A 16,654-nucleotide genomic window follows, 5' to 3' on the forward strand; every position below is an offset into this window, starting at 1 on the left:
ATGAAGAAGTCACACATGGCACTTTAGGTTACCTCTCATTGGCCAGAATTTGGTGAGGCAAGGGAGGCTTAAAACTGTGGCCCTTTAGCTGGGCTCATTGTTGTCCCAGTAAATCAGGGTCCCCTTTCTAAGAAAGAAGGGAAAATGGGTATTGGATGGCAGTTAATACTCTCTGCTCCAAGGACATACACTAAAATATTAATGGTGGTTATAACAGCGGATAGAATCATAGCGCTTTTAGTTCTATTTAACTGTATTTCTTAAAATTTCTTTAAACGTGTGTTATTTGGTAAAGAGAATTTTTAAAATGAGTTAGTTATTCAATAGTTTTCTTCAGATGTTGTGTAATGTAGGAGAAAAGGTCAAAATAAAACTAGCTCAAAGTCATTCTACTAGTCATTGAACCTGTCTGAAAGGTTTTCCATTTATTGAAGCTCTCCCATATGTGATAGATACTTCAAAGCAGAGCTCTCTTTAGGTAAGACTTTGAAAAAGTTGAACTCAAAGAGTCAACTAGGATCACATGCATCCTCTTCAGGGAAATAGTATCAGTTAGGGTGGAGGCTTCTGCTGTTAAAGAAAAAAAAAAAAGCCCCCAAATATAGTGGCTTTAATAAAATAGCTCATTTTTCTCCCGTATAATAGTTCTAAGGTATGTCATCCAGATTGGTTGGCAGCTGTGCTCCACACAGTCATTTAGGGATCCAACTGTCTTCCATTTTAATGGCCCACCATCCCTTGGGTACTTTCCTCATCTGCATGATCTATACTAGGTCACAGGTACCTCTGCTCACGTTTCTTTGGAAAAAACCTAGTCACATGGCGTCATCTCTTGTTTCAAAGGGTTGAACACGTCCCTGAAGCTTACGTTCCTTATTAAACAAAGTGTGTTAAAGCCAAGTCTTTAAAAATGCTTCATATTGGTCTTGAATTTTTTCTTTAAAAACAGTCAAAATAGTTAAGTCATATGCATATGAGAAACATTTTTAGGATTTTTTCTTCCACATCATAAATCATTTTAAAATATTTTCAAAAACCCAGAGATGTGGAAAGAAGAAATAAAAAGACCCTCCGATCACCAAATACAACTACTTTAATAGTTTGGATATTTCCATATTGGTATTTTTTTCTTGGCATTTTTTTTTTTACTTGGTTATGTCCAAGCTGTTTATACCACCTGTATCCCGTTTTACTCTTTGTTTTCATTACAAGCTCTTTATAAACATTCTAATTTACTAAATATAAATAGTAATCTCCCCAAGGGTATTGACCATATCCTCTTGTTTGCTGTTTTATCCCCAGCATGTGGCACTGTGCTGGTCATACATTAAGGATTCAATCAACGTTTGTTGAGTGAGTACTTGGCTGCTTAGTGATAGCTAAACATTACATCGAGCAAAAGTTCCATAGTTTATTTAGCAAACCCTAAGTGGTTGCACCACGAGTCTTTATCATCTATCCAAACTTCATAGAAAACTAGTCCAGACTTAGATGATGCACCATCTTTCTCCTGCAGTGTTTACATTTTACTCATTTGCATACCCCTACACTGAAGTCACTGCACTAAGAACCTGTGCTTCCTTGCCACCGTGTGCACACTTAACCAATGTCACTGTTTTCTTTACCTGCAGGGTATTTGTTCTCCTTTTGGCCCTCAGACCTCAGTGGTGTAGCAAAGAAATTCCAGACCCAGCGAATAGCACTTGGGCCAAGAAATATCCCATTGTGGAGGTAAGGTATAAAGCCTTAGTGGTCAGTCGATGGGGTTCTGGTGATCAGTACATCTAAGTCTTTCATTGTAGTTACAGGGAAACCTCAGTGTTTAGATCCTATGGATAAGCTGCTTATCACGAGTGCTAGGTTACCATCTGAGTCATCACTCCCATGCCCAGGAATTTTCTGAAGCTTATGACCAAGACTAAAAGACCCGTAACTTTTCATTCCTCCTATGCCTTCTGTTCCTCTCCTCACCTCAGCTCACTTCAAAAGAAATTTAAAAAGCAAATATATTTGCCAAGCACTAGTCTGAGCATTGGCTCACCCAAATTGAAGAGCACTGAAGCTTTACTGTGATGTTACCCGTCCTGTGTGAGCACAGAACAGATAAATAGAGCCCAGACTATTTTGGTCTTGGCAGGAAGCCAGTAAGTCATTCCATTGTGCAAGGAAAAGGTTTGAAGGCAGGAGAGGTTGCTCAGCCGGCAGATGAGAGTGCTGGGAGTAAAGGACACGCAGGGAGCTGCTGCCACACAGTCCTAGGAGGGAGGAGCAGCTCACAGCGGGCAGGAGGGTCTGCCTCTGACGGAGGGTCTTGAAGTTGAAGGCATCTGAACGTGGAGCAAGACTGTGCACTGAAGGGGAGCAAAGGGGAGGAGAGGGGTGCCCACGTTCTTCCCATCACCCGGCGCCTCGGCAGCCCCGCACTCTCACATCGTATAGCCCTCCTCCTCCAAGATTCTTCTCTTCAGTCACCCATGCCTCATCCAGAAGCCAGTGGTACCAGCCGCCTCTCAGAGAAAGAGCTGGTCCCAGCCATGTCTGCCTCCGTAGGACGTTAAGTCACCGCAGTTTAATGCCTTTGAAATAAGGCCACCTCTGCCACTTACTATGTCAATGACCCTTGAGCGCTTGCCCGATGACATGAGCCTTAGTTTCATCCTCCGTAAAATAGGAATTGACAATATCTCTCATATATATTGTTGTGAAGACTAAGTAAGATGCCATGTAAAGCACATACAAAGTCATACAAGGCAAAGATCATTCATTTTCTTCCCAGGAAGATTTATACTTGAAGTCTCCTCTCTCTATTGAGGAGTTTTGTTGCTGTTAAGTTACAGTAGCAAGAACAGTATAATAATAACAGTATATGTATACGCGTGTGTATGTCATATATATGATAGATGTTTGATATATATTTGATTATACATGACGTATAATTATATATGATATACAACAGTATTACATAATAATATATTTATGTTTATATATACACATAACATACATTACTTTCTATATGCCAGGCACTTAAAAAATTTTTTTCATGCATTAACACCTAATCTGTACAACAGCTTTATGAGATTATAATATTATTATCCCCATCTTTCAGATGAGGAAAGTGAGGGACAGAGGAGTCAGTAACTTGCCCAATGTTAGTCAGCTAGTAGGTGGACCCTGGGTTCACATACAAGCAGGATGTGCTGTCCTCCATTATACTATACGTTCTAAAAGATCTTAAGCACAGGGTGAGAGGGGTGTTTCCAGCAGTCAACATCTCTGAGCTGAACAGACTAACTCAACAGGTGTTCACACACTGGGCCCTCACTTGGTGGCAATATTGTGATGACCTATGGAAGGCACTCAATAAGGATGCCACTGCTAGTATTAGAGGGGATTCAGGTACCAGGAATTGAATCAACTGAGCTCTAAGATCTCTCTCTTCCAATGCTGAGATTCCACAGTCCCATGTCCTAAAAGCCTGAAATAGCACAGTTAGAAGCAGCTCTGGGTCAGTCGCGGACACCTGGCTCCCAAGCTGGTAGCTGTGGCATCATGGTCTCTATTTGCCACTGCCTGGGCATGAGGGGATACAGAGGCATGCAGAGCCACTGAAGAGCCCATAAAAGCCTAGAAGAGATGCTGAGAAAGACAAAGAGTTAGAGAAAGTAACACATGGAAAAAATAACAGAAATCGCCATACACGTGCCCAAAGTTGTACAGTATGAGTATGTTCATTGCAGCATTATAAATAGAAGCCATAACGTAACCTGCCACCAGGGGGCCAGGTTAAACATTTGGGTGTATCTGTACAACAGGATGTTATGCAACTACTAAAAAAAAATGAGATCTATATGTGTCTAACATCTCTAATATATTTAAAAGTGAAAAAAAGCAAAGTTTGTAATAATTGTCTAAAGTGGGTTCTCATTTGTATAAAAAGATGATTTTATACACACACACACACACACAGTCTCCAACATGTGCACAGGATATTTCTGGAAGCCTAAATATGAAACTGATAATGGTGGTTGCCTTTGGGGAGGCAGCTGTAGGCATGAAGCCCACTTAATTTTTATTACAAATTCCCTTTGAACTTAAAAAAATTTTTTTTTACAAAACTATGTGCATATATTTCTTTTGCAAAAATAACCAGTAAATTAGAAAATTTAAAAAAAAAATTAAACATGCCATCTATGATGGCCTTGTGGCAGCCTCAGAACCCCATGTCACTTGACCCTTGAAGGGGTAGACTGTTTTTAAAGACCCAAACTGCTCTCCTGGTGACAGGCTGGGGCAGACATCAGAAACACAATAGTCTTTCACCTCCAACAAAATGTGCTTTAAGTTCTCAGACTTTACATCCCCCTACCATTTCTTAAAATGTGACTAAAAAGCCATGGGTCTTAAAGCTCTAGAGGAAAAGGCGCAATCATAAAGGGGATCACTGGGATGTTATCCATTTTGAGCTTGTAAAAGCTTAAAATAGTTTCCATGATGTACCTGAGTTATTAGTGGTCCAAGACGCCTTGCCCCAGGACTTGTCAGCCAGGGGGGCTGCTTTGTAAAGCTCTGAGGAGCAGCCTCTATTGATACTGCCAAAGCTTTCAAGAAGGCAGAGCCTTGCCCTGTGAAAACAAGGTGATCCTCATCCAGTGAGATCTCTTCCATAGCAGTGGTCGCAGCACTTTGGCAGCTGCCAGTCATGTTCCAAGCCAGACCAATGTGCCAGGGCCAGTTTGCATAGCGATAGGAAAAGAGCAGGCTCCCGAAAGAAAAGTACACACGTACCCTCTGGCTGCTCAGGGCCCTTTGCAGAAGTCTACCCTAAGACAGCATCGTCATTCACTTTGGGGACAATTGCCATGCTCAAGGCAAGGGTGGGGACATCAGAGGCCAGTCCAGACCAAATCATTCTTGCACAACTTGGCATCTGACAGATGAGTGATCCAAAGGCCAGAGAGGTAGATTGAGTTTTCCCAAGCCGTAAAGTCTCAGAGTTGGGACTAGTCCTCAGGGTTTGCCCTGTCCTAATGCTATTTTCTGTTATCCTCCTCCTCCCTTAAGGCATGATCCCTACTTGCAGATAGCTTACAGACATGTTAAAAAAAAAAAAAAAGTGACAGTATAAAGCTTCTTGTGCTAAGAACCTAACAGGTGGCTTCTTTGCTGTTGTAGGAATCCAGTGGAGGGAACAGTCACTAGGGGCTTCATGAAAGCAGGCTTCAGAAAGATCTGCTTCAGAAAGATTAAGCAGTCAGCATAAAACATAGTTTCAAGGACGTAAAGAGAGCCCAATAAAGCCTGTAAAAAGAAATGTTAATAAAGTGCTTGAACTTGACTCAGGAATCAGTAATAAGTTTGGAAAGGAAAGATATGACACTGAAGAGCTGGTAACCAATTAGATGTTGAGAAAGACAAAGCAAGAAAAGTAACAGATGAAATTAGCTGTAGGGAAGACAGGATGAACATCACTTCCAAAAAAGTTATTCCAGAGAGGTCTTTCTTAAGAGCATAACTGACAAGGATATTACCCTGCCAAAAAACCTTCAGTAGTGGTATCAAAGCCCAAACTCTTTAGCATCCCATAAAAGTCCCTTCATCATGTAACCTCCTTCTATTTCTGAAGCCTCAGTGTGCCTGTCCTAAGAAAGAACTAGCAGGTTCCAGAATAGACCAATTCTCCTTGCCCACCACCTCCTTACCTGGAAAATACTATACATCTCTCAGGATTCAGCTCTAGTGTGACCCTTTTAAAGTCTTCTGTGCCTCATCCCCAGACAGATGCAAGCTCAGCCCTTCCTTTGCACCCACCATACCCTCTCTGCTAGAGGAAAAGCAGCTGGGGCAGTTTGACTCACCAGAAACAAGTCTAGTTGAAGGCTGAGCAGGGTAGCGAATCACTCACTGGCTGGGGTTGAGAGGGGTCCACGGCTCCTGCCTGTCTGCCTCCCCAACAATGTTAACTGCTTCTCTTACCTCACAAAGTAAAGGCCCACAGTGTTCTGCCTCGAGCTGACTAGGCAGTGCAGGCTGCCAGGCCTTTTGGAACCCTGCAGAAGTCGGTCGTCAAGGCTACTTACTCAACATAGCCACATGAGCTTTTTCCTCCCCTTTCTCAGGAGAAGACGGAGCTGGCCTTGGATAGGCTCCTGACAGACTGGCCCACTCCCGAGGAACCTGAGCCCCTGGTCATCAACAAAGTCCTTCACCAAGTGAACCCAGCCTTCAGACGTCCCCATCACCCCAACTGGCCAGAAAAGGGACAAGGAGTCCAAGATCACTATACCTCTGAGGAAGACACAGGATACAGTGCCTCGAGCCCCCCAACTCCGAGAGCTCTCACAGCAGAGACGGGACAAGGGGTGGATCTGTACAAGGTGCTGGGGAGCAAGGGCCCTGACTCAACGCCGGGAAACCCAGCCAGCCCCTCGACAGTCCTCCCAGTGGACTACCTTCCTGCCCATGAGGGCTACTTACCCTCCAACATAGATTATCTCCCTTCACATGAGGCTCCCATAACTGACCCTCGGGAAGAACTGCCTCAGCACATCTCTCTTTCCATTTTCCCCTCGAGTTCCCTTCACCCACTCACCTTCTCCTGTGGTGAGAAGTTGACTCTGGATCAGTTAAAGATGGGGTGTGGTTCCCTCATGCTCTGAGTGGCAAAGCTTGAAGTTTGGAAAGTCGATGTGCCTCCAAGTGACACAGCGTGCCCCATCTCCCCAGCCACCTGCTCCAGTGGTCGTTACGTCTGGGTGCTACCATCAGGTCTGGTTGCAGCTAGAGGGCAGGCAAGCCAACTCAGGGTGAATCTCACCTCAAGATACCTCATCTTGACTTCTCCAGAGCCTTAAGATCACATCCTCTGCTGTGTAGACCTAGAGACTCCAGTCTGGGTTCCTGCAACTTTCTTGGCTATGTTGGCCAGAAAGGAGAAAGGCAAGAGTGGAAACCAAAACTCTTACCAGCAATGGCAGATAGTCCAGAGGACCATTCATTCAACCATTTACTGTTGACCCTGAATAATATGTGTTTGAGCTGCATGGGTCCACCTATATGCAGATTTTTTTAAATAATAAATTCTACAGTACTACATAATCCATTGCTGGATGAACCCATGGATGCAGAACCACAGATAAGGAAGGCCAACTAGAAGTTATATGCAGATTCTCAACTGCACAGGGGAGTCGGCATCCCAACCCCCACATTGTTTAAGGGTCAACTTATAAAGCAGCTACTACAAACCAGGTCTTATGTCTAGATCAGTACTGTCCAACAGGCCTGAGATAGAAATGTTCTATGTATGGCTGCCCTGTTTGATCCAACAAATACTAACCACATTGGCCATTGATCACTTAGGGGTGTATCTCTAGTATGACTGAGGAACTGATTTTTTATTGTAATTAAAATAGTCACATATGACACTTAGCCACTGTATTGGAGAGCACAACTCTAATAAATGATGGACATATTAGTGAGAATTACTGGGTACCTTCAAAACAGATAGACCTAGTTTTACATATGCAGGCATAGAGGACCCCAGTGAACGCCAATATAAAAGGGCTCCCAAGATGGTCATGGTTGCCCTTATTTGTAGAAGCCTAAGAATGTACCTTTTCCTTAGTTTTGCTCGTTTGTTTTATTTTGCCTTCACCCTTTTTCAGTGAAAGCAGCTTGATGGTGGAAAGCTACTGCTAAACCCACTGTAGGACCCTGGGCAAGCAGCCTCCCCTCTCTGAAATACAATGTCTTGTGAAAGAGTGGGCCAAAGCTTCTCTGACCCCTTGTGTTTCCTCTTCTTTCTGCTGCAGCTGATAGTGCCTTTAGGACCAGGGCTACCTCAGGGTCTAAGACCAAACTGCCAAGATTGCACTCATAAGTCATCCCTTCTGAAGGCATCCCGCTTTCCTTCCTCAGGAAAACTCTTGAGCTGGTCCTCAGACAGTTCAAGTTGATCATGGAAGATAATTCTCTTTTCCCCAGCATGAACTTGGAAAACTTTAAAGATGTGGCCTCTGGCTTATCATCCTCCCTTCACCCATCACTGCCTCTATCCCTTAACTATAGGCACTTCTGCTAAGCTGACAGAGAAGAATCTTAGTCTAAATGCTAATAGTACTCTTTGCAAACGAATGGGATGAAAGGTCCAGGAACCATTTTCTTAAATCCCTGTCAAGCCTGGGTCCTACACCCTACCACCATCCCACCCAAACACTGGAGCTGAGGCGGGTTTGGTTTACCAGATGTCCCTCAGAGCTCTAGAAATTAAAATGAGTATTTGCTCTGCTTGTTCATGTTTAACACTTCATCCATGCCTCCTGCTATTCCAGACTAACACGTTTAGTTCTTCCAAGCTTTATTTGAAAAGCTTAAGCTTCTTCCTTACATCTCCATTCTACTCTATTTAGCTGCTGTGTAGCACCCCCATACCATGGTGCCCTGCATCTCAGCAGCTTCAGTACTGGCTTGTCTGCACCCAGGATGTGGAGCCCCTTGACTGTTTGCAATGGGCCATGACAAAGCTGCCACCTTAGAAGCAGGCCAACCTATCACCTCTTGACAGTAAGAGCCAACTTTTCTTTCTTGCAATACCTGCTTTTCCTATTACTTTCCTTTTGATTACCTGATAGCCATCTTAGTCACTCTTCCCCTACCCCAGGGGTCCCCAACCCCCAGGCCATGGGCCGGTACCGGCCCATGGTCTGTTAGGAACCGGGTCGCACAGCAGGTGGTGAGCAGGCAGGCAAGCAAGCGAAGCTTCCTCTGTATTTACAGCCGCTCCCCATCACTCGCATTACCGCCTGAGCTCCGCCTCCTGTCAGATCAGTGGCAGCATTAGATTCTCATAGGAGCGCAAACCCTACTGTGAACTGCGCATGCGAGGGATCTAGGTTGCATGCTCCTTATGAGAATCTAATGCCTGATGATCTGAGGTGGAGCTGAGGCAGTGATGCTAGCTCTGGGGAGCGTCTGCAAATACAGATTATCATTAGCAGAGAGGTTTGACTGCACAGAGACCATAATAAACCAATTGCTTGCAGACTCATATCAAAACCCCATCAGTGAGCGGCAAGTGAAAACAAGCTCTGGGCTCCCATTGATTCTGCATTATGGTGAGCTGTATAATTATTTCATTATTTATTACAATGTAATAATAATAGAAATAAAGTACACAATAAATGAAATGCACTTGAATCATCCCGAAACCATCCCCCCTCCCCCCACCCTACCCCCGTCCATGGAAAAACTGTCTTCCAGGAAACCAGTGCCTGGTGCCAAAAAGGCTGGGGACCGCTGCCTTACCCCTTTGGCCTCAACACACAGGTCCCAGTCTCCCTTTTACCCCCTACACCTTTTCCCCTCCCTTAAAGCTCTAGGTGGTACTGCAGTCCTTACTTGCTTTCCTAAAAGGTGAAAAAAAAATTTTTTTTTTAAAGGGAGAGTTCCTTGACCCCTAAAGGCTCCTTCTAAGGATGCAGAGGCCTCCTCAGTGTTCCCCTAGCATGATGCACTTACTTCCTCTAGTGGACTGTAAATAGCTGGAAAGCAGGAACCATGGCAATCTCCAGCATCATGCCTGGTCCATAGTAGCCTATCAATAAAAAGTAAAAGATGTCTTCTGCCACCACTTCCACCTTGTTCCTTCTATTCCAGAAGCCAGTCCAGCTGTGCCTGCTTCCTCTTTATTGAGACAATTGCATTTGCTTGTAATCTCTTCATTCCCAACCCCCATTCTACCCTACCGTTTATTGACAGCACTACTGTAATACATGTAGCAGTTTCTTATATTAAAAACATATTTGAACATGCCTTTGGCTGCTCACTCTGCCAGATAAAATGTCCTCTTTCCGTGAATGACAGGATGGGTAACCTCATTCTGCCCTTGCCCCAAATAGTTTTTATAATCTCCCTTCCTGCCCACACACAGTCAAATTCCCAAATCAGATTGCCTAGTTTACCAGGACTAGGTAGAGCTCACTAATATTCATATAGCCAGGCTTTCATTCCTCAGGAAAATTAGCAACTCTTTAAATCCTCACTCCTGATATGTATCCAAAACCCAACCCAGAAATCTCTGCTCTATTGAAACACATCAAATTCCTTAATTCTCTGGGACCTAAATACTACAAATAGAGTCCAAGTTCATTCTCAATGAATTCATGGGAATCTCTACCAATTCCTGTGTACAGATCATTACCCTGAATTAAAAGGGCCCTCTTTTCCAGAAGCCAGAAATTCTATTTCCTGGGCCTCTGTTTTCCTTATAGGCAATAGGAAAGCCAAACTGGCGTTATCTGGTTCTTTCCCTTTAGTGCCTTTTCCCCTCCACCCTGTCCCAATTTCTCAGCTTCCATTAATAGCCTACAGCTGCAACTCTCCAATTCCCAGAGGCCAATGAAAGAAATGCCAAACTAGGCACATTCTATTCTAGTCAATCCCCCGTGTTTGATTCTTGCTTTTCTCCATCAAGCTCTTTTTCTTTCACCTGACGTAGTTGTCATCTGTCCCAGTATCACTGCTCAGGCCCTCCAAAGGAGCCCTGTTTTTCTCTTCCTAGGCTGCAGGACACAAAGACATTCACATTATCCACCCTTATGAAAGGCTGATAGGTGAACCCTCAAATTAATCACTCTCTAGAATAAAAGAGATCAGAAAGGCCTCTTCTTCACCCTAAAAGAAAAAAAAAAAGATAAGCAATTTAATCAATTGGCCAACTGATGATGGAAAGAAACAAGTCATATTTTTACATCACAGCCTACACGGGAATAAATTTCCAATTAAAACTTTGCAAAACACACACACCAAGTTAGATAAAAGTATTTGCAAGATATGCCAAGATAACTTACTTAATAAGGCAGCCTTACAGATCAATATGAAAAAAGCCAACACTTCAAAGAAAAATGGAGTGAGCAACTCATAAAATACATATAAATGTCCAATAAGCATGAAAAAAACTCCAGCTGTAATCAAAGAAATAAAAATTAAGTACCATTTTTCCCTTACCAAATTAGCAACAGTAATGAAAAAATTAGCCACTATTAATCAGAGAACTGCGGTTGGCTACAGGAATGTTAGTTGGCTCTTTTCTGGAGGCACCTGGGCAATATTCAATAAAATTTGACTAGCAATGTAGACTAAAGAACAGTACAAATATCATAAACTCTATAAAAGATTTATCACAGCATTGATTATAATGGGGAGAGGAACCTAAATGCCCTTCAGTAGGGACCTGGTTAAATCACGCATACAATGAAACACTGAATTTCATGGAGTCTAAGATGCCACCAATTTTAGGGGACACCTCATTACTTTGCTATGAATAGGGAAAAAATGCAAATTAAACTGTAATATGCCATTGATTGCTATGGTGCACACTTCCCCGCCCCCTCCACATTTTAACATGCCTGAAATTGGGATGCATCTTAGAATTGATGCAAAGCATACTATGCAGCCTTTTAAAAACCATAAGAATGTTTGACATAGAAGTGGTTAAAATGGCTGAACAGAATCATCTCACTTTTATAAAGCAATGCAAAAAAAATCTAAATATACACCAAAATGCTAACAGTGACTACATCCAGCCACAGGTTTTTAAATTACTTTCGCATTCTTTTCATCACAAAGGCTTATTACTCTCAGAAGTGGGGAGTCAATGAAATATAAAATATTACCAATTTCTTTCCAAAGACCTGAGACAGTGGGTCCTAAAGACAGACACTAACCACTTTCTTTATGGCCCACGTCTCTTTCATCCTCCACCTCCTCTGTCTGGCACTTCCACCCTTAATACTCCTGTCAGAGGGTAGAAAAGACAAAGTAGCTTCCACACTAGGTGAGGGGGGTGGGGATGTTAGAGTAATAACTGAAGCATTGGATCTTTGAAATACAAAGTTTATATAAAAAGCCAAATTTTGCCTTATTCCCATTCTAACAGGAATTGTTAATAATGATCAATGACCTCTAACACAGTACTTAATACATGCAGTTTTTAAGGGGTGTAAGGCGGTTCTCACCATGACTGGTTTAAGGTAGGTGTTATCTCCACTTTAGAGATGAGGAAACTGTGATACAAGTAACTTAACCAAAGTCACACAATTAGTACCTGATACCAGTCTGGTTTTAGAGCATAATTTTCAACTACTTTCTTTTCTGTGCAAGTGACTGCACAAAAAATTTATATCGATTGGGGTTCCGACTGTAGTTGACTGTAACTGTGATTCCATAAAAATCTTTGAAGCTGTTACTAGGTAACCAAAACCTGGCATCTCTGTACTTCTAAAGTTCTAGAGCCTTCTTGGTTCTTGAGAAATCTACCCAAAAAGCATGACACCAGGACAAATCTGGCACTCCTGAATTTGCCAACTTATCTACCCAACTAATCTAAATCCTACAATACAAGGCACACTGTGTAGGCCACAGAAGGGAAATAACACTCCAGAGAAAGTCCATTATTTTAAGGAAATTGGTATTTAAAACTATGAATCAAAACATTATGCCTTTCAAACAGAAAAGTAACCAGAGCAGTGTGTTCTCTCTTTAATTAAAATAACTATAACCCCATCCAACTTACCTGATTTTTTCCAAACATGGCTATTTCTTAAGTAAAAAGGAAGTAGGGCTGCATTTGACTCAATTGTGTTGCTTGTATGAATTGCTGAAACATAAATGCCTTTCCTTCATTCTATGGTAATTAGCTCCACATTTTGTTAATGGTCCTTTCTTTTATTTACAAGTGGCAAAACCATTCTTAATTTGGCTCCGAGATTTCAATTGTATCTCCAAGAAACATACAAACCTATTATGTGCTACCTTGGGGTTCCTTTACATCAATTCTGGCCACTTTTCAATTTCCGCAACTGTAAGGAATTCTTCCACAAGAGACCCGGGCCTTGCCTAGGCAAGAGAATGTCAGGTGAGGCCCATAATACCTTCCCTTTTCCAATTTCAGATATTTTGCTACCCATAGGTAATTGGACCCAATGAAATACTATAAAAGCTGTTATGAGATTCTCACAGAGACTAAATTGTTTTCAAAGGCCCTGAATTTTCACCAGAAAGGTAGAACACCCACAAGCCGAACATTTTCACTAGTTCAGAAAACTGCAAAAACATTCTTCTGAAATTGGATAAAAATTGTTAACAAAACACACTTGTTCCTTTAGGAAACAAAATCTAATTCACTTACTAAAATGTCAACTATGTATCTCCCTGCACATTAGCTGAGAATGTAGCCTGTGTTAACTAGAGGGTTTTTCCTGTGCTATCCAAAGCAAAGAGCCTGGAGACCCTCATCCCTAGCCAAAAAAATCTCTCAAGGTGAAAATAGGATGTCACAAGAGTTCATTTAGAAGCAGAAATCTTACTCTCCCCCATCACAAAGGGGGTTAGAAGACCATTTGCCTTTTCACAATACTGTAGAAAATACTAGTTTTCTAAGTTTTCTCTCCTTTCACTCCAACAACTGCATATGACTGGATTCCTTTGCATACCTACGAACACTCCCTTTAGACTCCCTCTGGTCTATGGCAGGATAGCTTTCAGAGCAGTTGTATAGATGGTTTTTAAAAGAAAAAAAAAAAAAACCACCACTTTTGACATGCTTAAAATAGATAAAATAACTAGAAAGGATAATTCAGTCAGTAATTTCTCCAGCTACAGATACTCCTCAAACTTTTTCCTCTAAAAATCTGCAGTTATTTTTGAAGTTTAATAACTCTTAAGTAGCAAGAAACTGATATCCTGAAAAAAAGGTGGGGGGGACATCCATGCTTTGCTGTAATTGAGGTGCTGGTTATTTAAGTTCTTCAAGCAAATATTTTCACCTGGCATTATACAGCCTCCAAAGCACTTCTCTATTTCTGTCAACGTGACTTCCAGCTCTACCATTTGACTCAAAATGCGGGCCTGAGTGGGGGTGGGCCAATCCAACTGTTCAACATTAAACACTTCATCTACTGGATTCTGTCGATACAGTGCCAAAGTGCCACTCAATCTTCAAGGGATACTGTTATGAACAAAACACAGTGGTCTGAAGCACACACAATATACGTGGCTGGGTATGCTGATTCTCTTCATATAATTAGTGACCAATGAACACCTGTATTAAAAGTAGTTTTATCCAATCCAGTCTTCCATGGCATATTTAAGAAGCTACTACAACTGTAGCACCTAACTGAAGCCTTGATAGACAAGTACACAAGATCAAGCTGAAACCAAATTATCTGTAGTTTTTAGGAAAAGGTCTTCCTCTTTTACTGGGAAAAAAAAATGTGGAAGCTTCACTGGAAATTCAGAATTTCCACAGAAAAGACAAACCACTGTACCTCTAAACTGAAAGGTTATCTGTGTTTAGTTCATTTTGCCAGTCATGTAAGCCTAAACATTTTCAGCTATGAAATAGTGTTGGGGGGGTGGGGAAGAATCTACCATCTTCGTTGATGTGTTTAGTCAACCCCTGGCAGCCTGAGCACTTTGACAAAATGTCTGAACATGTGCTCATCTAACTTTTGTCAGTATGGTTGCCAAACAAAGCAACATTTCACTATAGATTATTACACCCAAGATGTGAAACAACGAACTCAACATGTAAAAGTTCCCATAATTTCTGACATTACTCATCAGCTAATAAAAAACTTGAGGTCCAATCTGACAAAATTCTGGGCAATGTCAAGAACCAAGTTCAACTGGATCACTTTACACAAAATCTCCATTCTAGGTAGATGAAAACCTGTGCCATTTCTTCAAATTGAAGCTCTTTTTAGGTCCTAAAATCTGTAAGAGAAATCAGCAACAATTGCAATTAAGGTGAGAGTGTAAACTATATACAGTGTATATTATACTATATATTGTATATAGTGTAAACAATACTGTCCAAACTACTTCCCAAATAACTTCTCAGTTCTCCAAATAACAAAATCCTAAACATTCACTAGCCCTTTGCTTTTCACATTTCCATACCAGTAACACTAAAGCAGCTATTTAAGGAATAAAGCCACAGCAAGATCAGTTCAGAGCAATTCTCATCACTTTAGGTACTGTCTGTAAATAGTTTTAAAAAATCCATAATGAACCAGAATTGTCAGATTAGTTATCAGCAAGTATCTCTTTTATGTTTTCCAAGCACAAGACTTAGAATACACATTCAAGTGCACCAGAACTGTCATACCCTCCCCAATGGGCAACAAAAGGGACAAATGTTACTGATTTAACACTACCTATGTAATTAACATCTCCAACAAAAACATAATTTGGTAAATTATTTTCTAACTTGAATAGGCCGGTTCTTACCTTTTCTTTCCTTCCATTTCAAAGCGAACAACTGACTTCCAGTTATTTTGTAAGACAGAAGCAAACAACTGACTCCCAGTTATTTAAGACAGAAGTAATGGCACAAAAGCTAGATTCTGCCCAGATAACCTCCTGATTAAGCTGAGAAATGCAGTCCTCAGAAGCCATTAATTCCCGCCCCAGTCAACCTATGGAGTTAGACATTGGTTTTCTTACCTATACAAAATATTCATAAGTCTCATCTTACAGAAAAGTCAAAATTAGCACAACAGAAGGATCTTAGCACTAAGTGCCACTAAATGTGAAAAACTATCAGGCACTAAATATACTATTTTAGCAAATTTATACTTTCCTTAACAGCTTTCAGAATTTGCAAGCTAAACAATTTTTTAAATAACAAGATTTTCTTTACTAAGAAGCTATCAAGTATCCTGCCCTTATTCTGATTAGAGGTAAGGGGTAAAAAAAATTTTTTTAAATACTTCTAATTTCACAACTTCCCAGGAGGTAGGGTGATTTAATCTGTACCTGGAAGTAAACTTTTTTTTTTTTTTAAAGAATTTATATGTTGACCTGAGAGTGATGGCTTAGATCAGGGGTCAGCAAACATCTTCTGTAAAGGACCAGATGTTTTAAGCTTTGTGGGCTACACACATCTTTGTAGAATAATTTTTAATCCTTTTAAAATGTAGAAGCCATTCTTAGCTCAGGAGCCATACAAAAACAGGCGACATGCTGAAATCTGTTGACCCCTGGCTTAGACATAGCACTTATTTAAATGATACTCATTACTCATTTCCAATATAGTAATGATTTCAATAATTTATATCCTAATCACTTTCTGAAATTAAGCTTATCCTTTAGGTTACCTTTCCCTATATTACTGATCTAATGAATTCCTCTCAGCTTGACTTATTTCAATCACTTCTCCATATTTGTCTAACTTCGATCAAGTAAGATTCTGAAGCTGAGAGAACATGTCATAGGTAAACCCAGGCTGAGCAAAAAATCATTGAGCCCAAATTTCTGAAAGCTGCCACTTAACATACAGCTCAATGATAAAACCTGAAAGTTTTACAATGTTTACAGATTATCTCACTAATTACTAGATCTGAAAATTTGACTAGGGATTTTACTGCCTTGTTACTACTGTAAAGCATTCTAGTCATCACGTTCTAGGCTTTCACCAGTGAACCTGGAGATCTGGCTTGTAAGTGTTCCGACTCCCTAAACATTTATTTACACGTTAATCTCAGCAGAATTACAAATGTCTGCGTTAGAATCTATTTTCTAAGCATTTATTTACTTTCTTTACAAAGCAGAACTACAGGCATCTGAGAGCCTGAGAATTTGCTTTACCAATTACTTC

At 41.2% G+C, this 16,654-nt stretch overlaps 1 protein-coding gene across 1 annotated transcript in view; it reads left to right on the top strand.

The window, feature by feature from the left end:
• IL12RB2 (interleukin 12 receptor subunit beta 2) overlaps positions 1-6,656 on the top strand; it is a 78,404-nt gene extending 71,748 nt beyond the window's left edge. The window contains exons 15-16 of the mRNA XM_057539862.1: positions 1,632-1,731; positions 6,117-6,656. Coding sequence (XP_057395845.1) covers positions 1,632-1,731; positions 6,117-6,656 — 640 coding nt within the window. The remainder of the gene's footprint in view (positions 1-1,631; positions 1,732-6,116) is intronic.
• The last annotated feature ends 9,998 nt before the right edge of the window (positions 6,657-16,654 follow it).

Source organism: Balaenoptera acutorostrata, chromosome 1 (assembly GCF_949987535.1).
Source record: "Balaenoptera acutorostrata chromosome 1, mBalAcu1.1, whole genome shotgun sequence".
Lineage (NCBI taxonomy): Eukaryota > Metazoa > Chordata > Mammalia > Artiodactyla > Balaenopteridae > Balaenoptera > Balaenoptera acutorostrata.